At 35.3% G+C, this 12,257-nt stretch overlaps 1 protein-coding gene across 1 annotated transcript; it reads left to right on the forward strand.

Moving 5' to 3' along the window:
* Positions 1–4,368: 4,368 nt before the first annotated feature.
* LOC116719761 (uncharacterized protein YBL113C-like) lies at positions 4,369–11,767 on the forward strand. Its single transcript, XM_032562421.1, has 4 exons — positions 4,369–4,582; positions 5,984–6,618; positions 9,167–9,292; positions 11,066–11,767. The coding sequence occupies exons 1-4, from the start codon at positions 4,537–4,539 to the stop codon at positions 11,120–11,122; spliced, it is 864 nt and encodes a 287-aa protein (XP_032418312.1). The 5' UTR covers positions 4,369–4,536; the 3' UTR covers positions 11,123–11,767.
* The last annotated feature ends 490 nt before the right edge of the window (positions 11,768–12,257 follow it).

Consider the following 12,257-nt stretch of genomic DNA (forward strand, 5'->3'; position numbering starts at 1 on the left):
AAAAATTGATTATCAAATTGACTATTGATTTCTAAATCTTGTTGAAAGTTGGGTCGGATTGATTAAGCCTTGTTTTTATTATCAGGCTTAAGACTCAAAAATTGTAAATGAGCGATAGTTGTACTAGTATTGTTGTCATGTTTATTGTTGTCATAGCAACTGCCTACCAAGATGGCTGCCAGTTAAACTAAAGAAAGTTGTAATCTATATTTTCAGTTTGTTTTCATTAGCTTTTTAAAGGCACAATGTCGTTCTTATTATAAATAGTTTTTTTCCATTAATTTCCGTTTGCAATTATATCAGCGGAAATGTTTCAGTGTTTATTTTGTTTCAGTGTTCATTTTGTTTCAGTGTTTATTTTGTTTCAGTGTTTATTTTGTTTCAGTGTTTGTTGTTTTGTTATTTTGCTAACAGCAGACGATGCTAGCCCATATGTGAATGTAGCATTACATTATGTATTGTAGCTGCAGACAGAACAGCTTGTGTACATCAATCGGACCAGAGACCGCTCCAAAAGCAGGAAGTGAACTACAGTGCAAGGCATTCTGGGTAAATACAATCAAAACAAATGTGCTAGCCTAGCGCTAGCAGGAAAAATGGCTTATAGCTTTGAGCAAAAGAAAAAGAAAATCTACAACCGCTAAAATCTGAGGCCTCCATTTTGTTTACATTTAGTGAAGAAAGGAAGTTGTGCTCAGTTTCTTCTTAAAAGTTTTTTGTGTCGTTCCCCTCAGTAGTTCTTGATGCAGCGCCCCCACAGGCGAGGAGAGGAACAGGTTTTCCAAACCACTAAACAAAAATATTATCCTGAAAAATGGCCATCATGCTGAAATTCAAGTGGCTAATTGAAAATTGTGCATTGATGATTCATGAAAATGTGTATTGATGATTTCGATGATGACAAAATGTAATATTTGTTTCTGTTTTCTCAATTGGTGACTATATGTTGTTTTTAGGACTTAATTTTTTATTTTCAATTCAATTCAAATGTAAAGATTTGAATTGAATTGTACATTAATTGTACAATTTAATTATACATTAAACATATTTTTTGTTTTTATTATTTAAAGCCCTTTAATCTGCCATTTTGTTGCTGAAATGTGCAATACAAATAAACTTGATTGACTGATAGAATATTGAAGAGGAGCCTTAATATTGCATATATACATGCAAATAGGAATAAAACTGTATTCAATAAGCACATTTCTATGTTTACATCCAAATTTTAAAGATGTTTACAGTGATATGCTGCAGTATATGCACTGGAAAATGGTCAAGTATTTAAAAATAATCTCTCATATGCCAAACAGTCACTCCATGTGACATTTTTGATGTTTGGATCAAAATTTAAGGTCAAAATCAAGATAAATCTTTGGTATTATTGTTCTATTTATTGCCACATTAATATACTTTCCTATAAAATATTATTATTTTAAAAGTATTTGACACTGGGACAGTCAGGACTCTGTTATTTGTCGTCCTGCCACATAAAGAATCGTTTCGTTTTGTTCGCCCTCCCCCGTCTCGCTTTCTCTCAGCCGTATGTGTGGTAGGTCAACTTCCTGTCTTTGTAATTAGAACCAAATTAGGTTAAACTGCACTTCTTCCCTCGCCATCATGTTTTTGTATCAAAAGATGTTAAGAACATAAACTGTAAAGTTTTTGACTTTTGAAACTCTGAAACTTTTTCTAGAAAATTTCTGAGATTAAATGTCAAAATATATATATTTTTTTTTTTGTAGCAGAATTGCACTGTTTTCCTATCTACAATGCCGCTGTACACATCAGACATACACATAAAAAGAGTAGATCTCGCATTGGCTGTTGAGCCCCATGAAATACGGCCGCCATTTTGGAGCGTCAAGTTCATACTTGTGAATTTATCAGTCATTATTAGTTCACACCTTCGCGCACACAGGATCACAATGTCAGTCATAATGTTTCATAAGTCTGTTTGTTCTTCCTTAGTAAGATCCCCAGAGTGAGCTGCAGTTATCTTATTCTTGAATCTCTGGTGAATTTCTTCAGATCCGGAAGTGGTTTGACGTCATCCGGTGGTCAAATATGGCTGGATCTGGCATCGCTATCAGGCTGCATGAGTTCAGAGAGTCTCAGGACTCCAAAGAACTCGACTGGACCGCAATTTTACCTAAAAGGTTAGTGGAGACTAAGAAACTGATGGGACTGTCTATGAAGTTATTACGGTAATACGAGCAGACAGTGATTTGCGAAGGCAGATTTGCTTCTAAAGCTATTTTGAGCAAACAGCTCATATGTTTGTAAGCTACGGCCAGAGAAAATGGCTCAAGTAACAAATAGATGGTGCGTGAAAAGAAAAAGTAAAAAAAAGCTCTGCTAATATTTTTTCCCCTAATAAAATGAATTATTTAAATTTAAATGTATTTTTGTATACACAATAAATACCTTATATTTGTGGAAACAGTCCAATTGAGAGACACTTTGAGTCCTCAAAGTTACCTCCTTGGTATTTATTTACAGCGCGATTTACATTAAGGACAATATAACTGAGCTTAAAGTTTAGTTTTTATTTCAGGTGTGTATTATTAATAATAGACATATAATTAAAAATTTTGTAATAAGTTTCTGAATGTTATTTTTCATCATCGTGACCATATTTCAAGTCCAGCTTATTACCGTAAAATCACAACCGGATGTTATTCACGCACTCAGCACTAGATGGCGGCAAAGCGCCTTCTGCCTGGCAGTTCCACATGATTTTAACACAAGTCTAAAAGCGGACGGTCACATCTGTTTTCAGTCGTTCCAATAAATTATGCTTTATATTGCTGTTATTGTAGAATTTACAAAGAAATTTTATATATTTTATCATCACAATGACCAGTTTAATTAGTAGTTTGATTCATGAGGAATGGCACAAAAGTTTTACTGTAAATGTAATTTTCCTTTATTTTCAAAAAATAAAAATGCTTTCTACATCTGTTTAAAATAGAAAGTAGACAGATAACCTCTACAGAAATGTAGCCTGATAAGCATTACTTTAGTAAAATATATAAAATTTTGATGCATTTAAATACATTAAGTCAGACATTTAACATACTTAAATCATGTTTGAGGAGAGGTGGGTTTTATTGCCTTTTTGGAGTAACTAATCTATTTTAACAATGCACACAAGAACTTCATTTATAGGGTTATATATTACTAGTTACAGTATGAAAACATTTCCACTAGGTTTGCAGACAATAAAATTTTCAAATTTGCTGGAATCAATTTTAATATGCAGGTATCATCACACAACTTCAGTCCAACATTTTCTTAGAAATAAAAAATCTTGAATATCAGAACATGCATTATTTCATTTGTCTGGCAGGGGAAATAATGCAGCAATAACTCTTTGTTTTTCATTCTGGAGTTTTTATCTTTTTGACATGTCACAAAACTGAGAGACCAAGTATTTTTAAAACTACTCTATAATTAGAGTAATGCTGTTGAATTCGGTATGATATAAAACACTGAAAATGTGTTTTAAATATTTCAGCGAGAACAAAAAACATGAAAAGTAATGTTTCTATGGCTGCAGCTCTTAAATAATTCCACATCAGACATCTTATATGCACTCCAGATTTCTGCAGGAAATTATTAAAAACCTTCAACCTTCAAATAGCCATAAGATTAGAACAATTAGAACAAGCGCGCTTGAGTCTTTTTTATCTCTTATTCGAATAGGTATAAGTGTTAAATATAAGCAAATATTAAACGCTATGATGTTTACAGCTTTAGTTAATATGCAACATAATTAGATGAGCAAATAATGTTGCCTGTGTGTTGCAACATAATTTATCACAGGTGGTTTTAGTTTTCAAAACAAATCTAAATCCATTAGATTTGTTTTCAAAATCTGTTTTCAAAATTAAAATAAAATAAGTTGTTATTTTAACTTGATATTGTGAGTAAAATAATAGAGAAATGTGGCTCTTTAACCAGGTGAGGACAGTTTTTTTTTCTTGAATATTGTGAAATAATTAAGTTAAACTCACAATTCAAGATTAATAAACTTAAAAAACAATGTTTGGACCACTTGTCTCTTGATAAATTAACTTTATGAACTAGTTAAAACAATTTTATTGTTGACTTGAATTGCATTTTAAAGGCAGCAGGTGGACCTTTGTTTCCAAGTTAAACTACTTTCAAGTGTTTTACAGTGCACTGGTGCTAGCTGGCCATTAATCCTGATCACGATACCTGGAATGGGAAGATTTATTTTTAATTACCTTTAGGCTCAGACTTTTAAATATTTAGCCAGCCAAGATCCAGACACTTCTGCAATGAAGGAAACCTGCCAAACAGAAGTTCTCTATTTGACCACAGAGGGGCGCTCTGCTGCTGCTGGGAAGTCTAACATCCTGAGGAAAGAGCCCCTATCCCTCCCTCTGTTCCTCCCCCACCTGTGTGGAGGTGTGCCAGGTGTATAAAGGAGTCTTTCTCCTGGTGCAAACAGACTCCAACAGATCCACACACTGAGATCTTTGTCACAAACTGTCGGATTTCCTCAGGAAGATGGAGACGCCTCTCGCACTCTGCATCGTTCTCATGTTTGTCTCAGGTAATTAAAACAAACTTAGCTTCACATCTTCATGGACTTACATATTAAAGCTTGTATGACTTGAGCTTAAATGAAAAATTGATGTGTAAAAAGTTTTCTGGGTTCTGACTCCAGAGGTAAAGAGATGCATTTACAGGCTGGAAAAAGAAAAACCCAACATTTTTTGGGAAACGTTTCAAACCATCAGTTTGTTCTTTTTCTGGTAACATTTACCAGAACCTGATGGATGTTACCTGATTAATTGTTGTAGTTAATCATTTTCATTAAACTAAATCAGCTCATCTAAACCTGCACCTTTTATTTTATTTACTTCTCTGCAAATTTCTTCAAAATGTTGTGAAAAAAAATATTCAGTTCTACTCGTAAAAGTATAAAAGAACTTCCTGTTTTAGTTTCTGTTGCTTCTGTTCTTCAGGTTTGGCAGAAAAGGTAAAAATAAAACCTCTAAAGAATACTTTAGAAGAGCTTTATTTAATATTTAAGGAAAAAAATAATATAAATATGTAAGTTAGTGGGCGACTGTGGCTCTTTGGTAGAGTAGTCGTCTTGCGATTGGAAGGTTGTAGGTTCGATTCCAGCTTCCTCCTGCCACATGTCGATGTGCCTCTGGGCAAGGCACTTAGCCCCAAATTGCCTACCGATCTGCGTATCGGTGTATAAATGTGTGTTTGTGAGTGCGACTGGGTGAATGTGACTCTAGTGTAAAGCGCTTTGAGGGGTCAAAATGACTGGAAAAGCGCTTTATAAGTTCAGTCCATTTAAGTTATTGGAATATTCAACAATAAAATCCATTGTTTTCAAATAGTGCAGTCCTAATTTGGACATAAGGAAAACCAGATTTGCAGCCTCTCAGTGTGAATAACAAAATGAACCATAGATCCTGCTAATACTAAAACACACATACCTCTGTTACCACACTGTGACACAAAAACATTTGGGTCAGGACATAAGAGCTTTGTCCTTTTATAACCTGTTCATGTTTTGTTTATACAGATCTTTTTACAAACTGGTTCAACAATGCCGGCTAATTTTTGAAAAGATTCTGGAACAGAACGCTTTTCCGAGCTTTCTCCACTTTACAAAAAGCTCTGATCTCTGATTTTCTAAAGTTATCATTGAAGACCACAAACTGAAGCCATAAAAGATGTTATTGCATTATCTTTACTGGGGAAAAATATTAAGCTTTATTAGGTTTTTGTCCTTTTGAAAAATGCAAGATGGAAAAAAGTCCAGAAAATATATATTTTTTAAACTAATTTTTATTTTTTCCCTACTTATCCAGACCAGGAAAAAAATAATGTAGCATTATTACTCTGTTTCAGGTTCATGCTATTCTGATTTAAAGACACAACAGGTCTCGTTTATTTTTGCCTGCTTTACTTCTGTGTATTTTTTATTTAGTGTCGGTCACCAGAAGCCAGAACACTACAACGCCTGTGACGATTACAACCAGCAATAGCTCAATATCTCCCCAAACCACCAACTCCACATCTCGTCCGAGTGTCACCAGTAGCACCACAGCAGTTACTACTGGATCCTCCAACATAACGACTGTGAAAAACAGCAACGCAACAACGATCAACACCACTTCCCCAAGTAGCAACAGTTCTACAGTTTCTCCAAGCATCACACCAGGACCAGATAGAAACAACGGGACGCAGAACACCAGCACCAACACCAACTCACCACTGGTCACAAACCAGACTACAACCGTCCCAGCAAACACAACGGCAAGCATGAATGAAACTGTTACCTTGAATCCAAACTCAACAAGTGCTCCAAACCTGACCGCAACTCCCAACACAAGCCAAACATCTGAGAATGTGGCGGCCACCCCAAATGTGAACTCAACTGACAGTCCAAAGACAAACTCAGCTACGACCCAGAACTCCAACCTCACCTCAAACCCAACAACGAGCTCTAGAACCAGCTCTAGTCCGGCTGCGACCAGTGGAGGGGTTCCTGGATGGGGTATTGCTCTGTTGGTTCTGGCTGCTCTGATTCTGCTGCTGCTCCTCCTGCTGCTGATTGCGCTGGTGAGTACAGTTTAGATCTTTAACCTCATTTCTTTTGATGCAGAGCAGGAAAAGCTGCCGATTAAAATCACAGCAGCAGCACACTGTAAAATGGTGTTGTAAAAAGTTAAACACAAAATTAAGTATTTCAACGAGTTACCATAGCAGAGTACTTTTTGCAGTGCATTCATACCAGTCCTGTTTACTCTGCTTTAGTCAAACTCTAATTCATTTGTCTAGAAAGTCCAGTTCATTTGGGGAGGTGTGAATGCGCAATCCAACTCTGATGTGGACCAAAAAAGTGAACTCTGGTCCACTTTAAAGTCCAAGTCTCGGTTGGTTGATGTGAATGCCAAATGGATCGGAGAACATTCCAAAAACAGGAAGTGGACTATAGCGCAGTGTACTCTGAGTAAATACAACCAAAACAAAAGCCCAAGTTTGGTGCTGGCAGGAGAAATGGCTTGTGGTCTTTTACCGAATCTTACACTAGTCCATTTTTGTTCACATTTTGTGAAGAAGGAAGTTTGCACTCAGGCTCTTATTCTAATGTTTTCTTGTTTTCTTCAGTGGTTCTTGGTGCAGCGCCACCACAGGTGAGGGAAAGAACAGTTTTTCCACAGTGCAGTATAAAAACGAACAGCATGATACAACTTTTATCCCCAGTTGAACAGAGTCTTCTAGAATATAAGACCCACCAAACCTGTTCACCTCCTGCCCTGTAGGGGCGCTGCACCAAGAACCATTAAAGAAATCAACAAGCAACATTAGAAGACAAGCCAATTGCCTATATAATATTTATAAATGTGATACTTATTGCGTGACTGACTTTATGAAATCAGGGTGACTGACATCAGTGCAGACACGCTGCACAATAAAATATGAACCTGTGTTTGTCTGACCTTCAACCTTATGAATGGATTGTGTGTACACTAGGTGTGTACATGTGGAGAAGGTGTGTGTGCCAATTTGTCACATGGAGATGTGTAATTATTAGAATGGTGAGGTGAAGTAAGATAATTTCATTTATAGCAACCATTTTCAGCAACAAGGCCGTTCAAAGAGCTTGACATGAATTAGAAAGAAATACAAACAAAACAACGAAAATAAAAGAAAGATAAAAAGATAAAGGTAACAACAACAAAAGGACAGAAGTGCTACACAATTTAAACTAATAGGAGTTTCTCTAGATTTAAAGTTTGTACGCGATTGGTAATAAGAATAATTACTTATTACCAATAAGTACTCCACAAATTATAAACTTCTTCTAAAGGTTTCTCTGGATCTTAAGTTTGTTCTGGATTATTAAGTATAAAACTAGATGTTGGTTCCAGTTGTTCTGGGCTTCTAAGCAGATAGTATTTTCTTAGTTTCTTCTATATTTATAAAGTATAAAGCTAAATGTTGGTTCTCGAGGAGAAGGCTAGAAACCTCACAGTACATAATACCCAAGAAAATCAAGAGGCAGCACCGCCAGCAAAAAACACTTTTCTCAAAACAACTTAGAAAATATAGAAATCAAAATGTTATAAGTGGAAAACTCTGCCAATGGAACTGGTACTTTTTATCAAAATTCAAGAAATGCAGACTTAAACCAAGCTGCTATGTCTTGCTGAAAAGTTACTTGTATGTTAGTTTTGTCTTATCTCAAGTGTATTAAGGTATTTGCACTAGAAGCTAGATAAACATTCATGGTAAGATTTTGTTTGTGTACACACAGAGGACAGTCAGCAGGGAAGCAGCAGTTTTCCAGGCCAAAAAGGCGTTGGAAGGTTTTTTATTTAGGAAGTTCATTTTAGCAGTAAATGTGACTTGGGCAGTTATTGCATGCAGGTATTGTAATAAATGCACTTTGAAAAAGGTGTTAATGTGTGCAAAGGAAGTGTTTGATGTAATTAAAGTTTTATCTAGACTTTTAAACTCTCTTCCCCAAACCCTTTCATGCATAGTGGTCACTACAGTGGACAGCTATCTAAAAGCCATTTTCTTGTGCTTCCTGTGGATTTTTATGTTATAAATGCACACAGACCACTGAAGTGGACACTAATGCATCATAAAATATACCATCAACTACTGGCCAACAGCTGCAAATGCAAGAAATTATTTTTGTTAAATACAATATGGCCGACAGACAAAAAAGCATAAGAACCGACCCGGTCCCTCCTTCTACTGTAGACGACTCTTGCAAGTAAAAAAAATATTGTGACATCAGATAACCCCTAAGGAACAATACTACTGATGTATTTTTCAAATAACAACTTTGTATTTGGACAAAATTACAATTGATCACATAAAAAAAAACAAAAAAAAAACTTATTTTTACAAAAAAATTTCCTACCTTTTTTTATGCCTTAAGAAAAAAAAATGTTTAAATGGAAAAAAAAAATCTGACACAAAGGATCATAATTCATGCATGAAAGAGTCTCCACCCTGTTCTGAGTTACTTTACAATCAGAGTAAAACCATCAAAGGTCACGGTTTGGCTACACCCTCAAACGCTGCATTCTGTTCAATTTCTTTGATCCTTCCATTGATGTCTTCTCTGTAAATGTGTTTATTGTGTTTGCAGCTGGTGTGGTTCTGCTGCTCGAGGCGCAGAAGCAGCTTCAGTCCCTACTCAAACCTGATCGAAACAAACAGCATCCCGATGTACACCACCCACAGCCGCTTCTATGCAACCAACGGCAGAGATCACGTGAGTGAAACATTCGCCATCGCTACTGATCCGGTGTGCTGCTTAAGAGTTCTTAAGATGAACTTTTGATTCATTAAGTAACTGAGCTTTGGTGACCAACTATGCTTCCTTGAACAGGTTAGGGTAGATCTATGGGCTATATATAACATGTCAACTACATGTTTTTGCAAAAATAATTATTAGATAATGAGATTTTAGTCTGCTCAGTTCTGCCTATAATGAGCTGTTTCAGGGTCTCTTGTCACTTTAAATCCAAACTAGCTGCTGCTGGCCATCCCTCCAACTCAGCATTTACACTTGCACATGAAAATGGCTGCAAACAGAAGGGCAAATACACAAACGTACAGTTTTGAAAAGCAGAAGTTGATCCTCCTGCACTATCAGCAAGAATACATGAAGTAGTTCCTGCATGATAAGTTAACAACAAAACATTTGTCTTTTCCAGCAGCCATTGTACAGAACACACAGCCGTAAAACCAAGTGACCAAATGTGCCGGTGCTCAGCTTGGGTTGCTAGGTAACGGGCTGGGAATAGCTGGGGTTGCTAGGTAACGATACAGTGCCTGTTGAATGTTACTTAACAATTGGGAGGTTTTATGAAATGTATAATTTCCCAGACACCAAAAACCATTAACTTATTGTCAAAAAAACATTAGGAGGGTTTTTTATAAGCAGCTGAGACCCAAATAGAAGTATAAAAACATACAACATGTGAATTTTTCATAAAAGGTCTCCTTTAAGGCAGGAAAAAACTCCTAAACTCAAGGAACAAAACTGTGATGTATCATCACATGAAATGGTTTCAATGGATTCAACCTCCAGGATAGTCTAAGCAAATGAAGCCATCTGCCACATTTTCTAGATTTGCACAAATACTAAACATATTTATTCCTCAGAGAGAAATTACTTTAATTCTAAGGAAACATTGAATTTATTTGAGAAAAAAAATCTCAATTGTAAATCTAAGTGAACAGGAACAGGAGATTTAAGACGGACTTAGAATATCTCAAGCCTCCTGAGGACAGTGTGTTGAGTCTGGGTGTGTCAGAGGACAAAGTCAGTTTGAAAGTTATTAATATGCATTTTTATGAGTCAAAGTTTAACAAGGGATTGCACAGGGACACCTGAAGCACTTAACTGTGATGAATGCTCCTGAGACAAAAAAAGAACAAATAAAAGCTGTCAGGGTGTGTGTTGACTTTTAGCCACACACTCCGAACATCCTGTGTAAATCTTCCCGGAGTTTTGTAATCTACTGTAAATGATTTCATTATATTTCCACCTGAAAATTAACATATTTTAGAAAGTCTGCACTGCATAAACGCTAAATCTTACCAAGTATTTTTGGTTTAGTTTCTAGTTCAAATATCTTTGTACACTTGAAATAAGACAAAACTAACTTATAACTCTTCACAAGATTTATCAGCTTTCACTAAAAACATGGGAAAATATCTTGTTGTAAGAGAAATAATCTGCTAGTGTAACTAGTTCTTTTTCAGCAATATTAAGATAGTAGTTATTTAAAACAAGCTTATATATCTTGCTGAGAAGTTACTTGTAAGTTAGTTTTCTCTTATTTCATGTGTAATAAGATATTTTCACTAGAAACTAAACAAAAAATACTTGGTAAGATTTAATGTTTTTGCAGTGTGATACTTTGAGTTAAATTAAGTTTGATGACTTAAGTGGAAATGTATGTCCACATGGAGTTAAAATCAAACATTTAAAAAGCTGATTAAGCTAATCACATTATTGATTATTGATCTGTTTCAGGAAGACGTGACGAAGCCCGTGAACCAGCAGTCTGGGTCGCACACCATCACCCAGTGACGACCATCAGCAAGACAATCAGCAGAGAGGAATCACCAGATTACAACTGTTTTACAGTTTTATTATTATAATTAGCATTATCTCAAGTCTGTATCATATTTTAAGTCCCACTGACTTTATTTATTGTCTACAAAGAACTTTAAGAGTTTGTTGAAAAGCTATAATACTGATTCTATCAGCTTTTTTATTTGAAAAGTTGATATTTCAATTTATATATCTTGTAATTTATATGTTTTTCCATCTATATCCTCTTGTGTGTCCCAGACCTGGATTTGAACCTGACTATATGGCAACTCTGCTGCCAACTGTGCATCCCATTAATATATCACAAGTATAAAAATGCTAATCATATGTTATAATCATAGTATTTTAGAATAAATGTAATTAATAAATATAATGAATGATACATGAGAAGCTATAGCTGCAGCTGTAAAACATGTGAAGGTGGTTTAACTTGAAAATGAAAGTCCACCTGCTGCCTTGAAAATGCAGTTTAAGTCGACAAGAAAATTGTTTTGGTTTCAACTCAGAAGTTAAAGTTCATGAAATTGATTTAACAACAAAAGACAAGTTGTCTAAACATTGTTTTTTAAGTTCATTAATCTTGAATTGTGAGTTTTAACTAAAAGCTGAAATTTAAACCAAATAATTTTTCACAATATTCAAGAAAAAAAACTGTCCTCACCTGGTTAAAGAGCCACATTTCTCTATTATTTTACTCACAATATCAAGTTAAGATAACAACTTATTTTACTTTAGAATAATTTAAATTCTTGTTTCAAATTGCATGAACAAAATTTCTGATCTGATAATGAATTTTATAAAACATCTCAATGAATCCAGCTCAAAACATTTAGTGTGAACAGGACATTATCCTCAACCATTCAAAAAATTACAGTTTTTATCTGTTAAATCACTTTGAGATCTCTTTGACTCTGTGGTTCACCAAAAAAATTAAACATTTCTGAATATTTTAGTTTTATTTTGTTCTGTGACCCCATGAAAAAACACACCCTGGAACATTTAGTCTACAACGGCCACTGGATGTTTCTTGTGTTTCGTCTGGTCCTAAAACCCTGCAGGCCAGCTTTTGTCAGCAGCAGAGGCGTGGCCGTGTACGGCAGAAAATAAACAT

Source organism: Xiphophorus hellerii, chromosome 5 (genome assembly GCF_003331165.1).
Source record: "Xiphophorus hellerii strain 12219 chromosome 5, Xiphophorus_hellerii-4.1, whole genome shotgun sequence".
In the NCBI taxonomy this organism is placed as follows: Eukaryota; Metazoa; Chordata; class Actinopteri; order Cyprinodontiformes; family Poeciliidae; genus Xiphophorus; species Xiphophorus hellerii.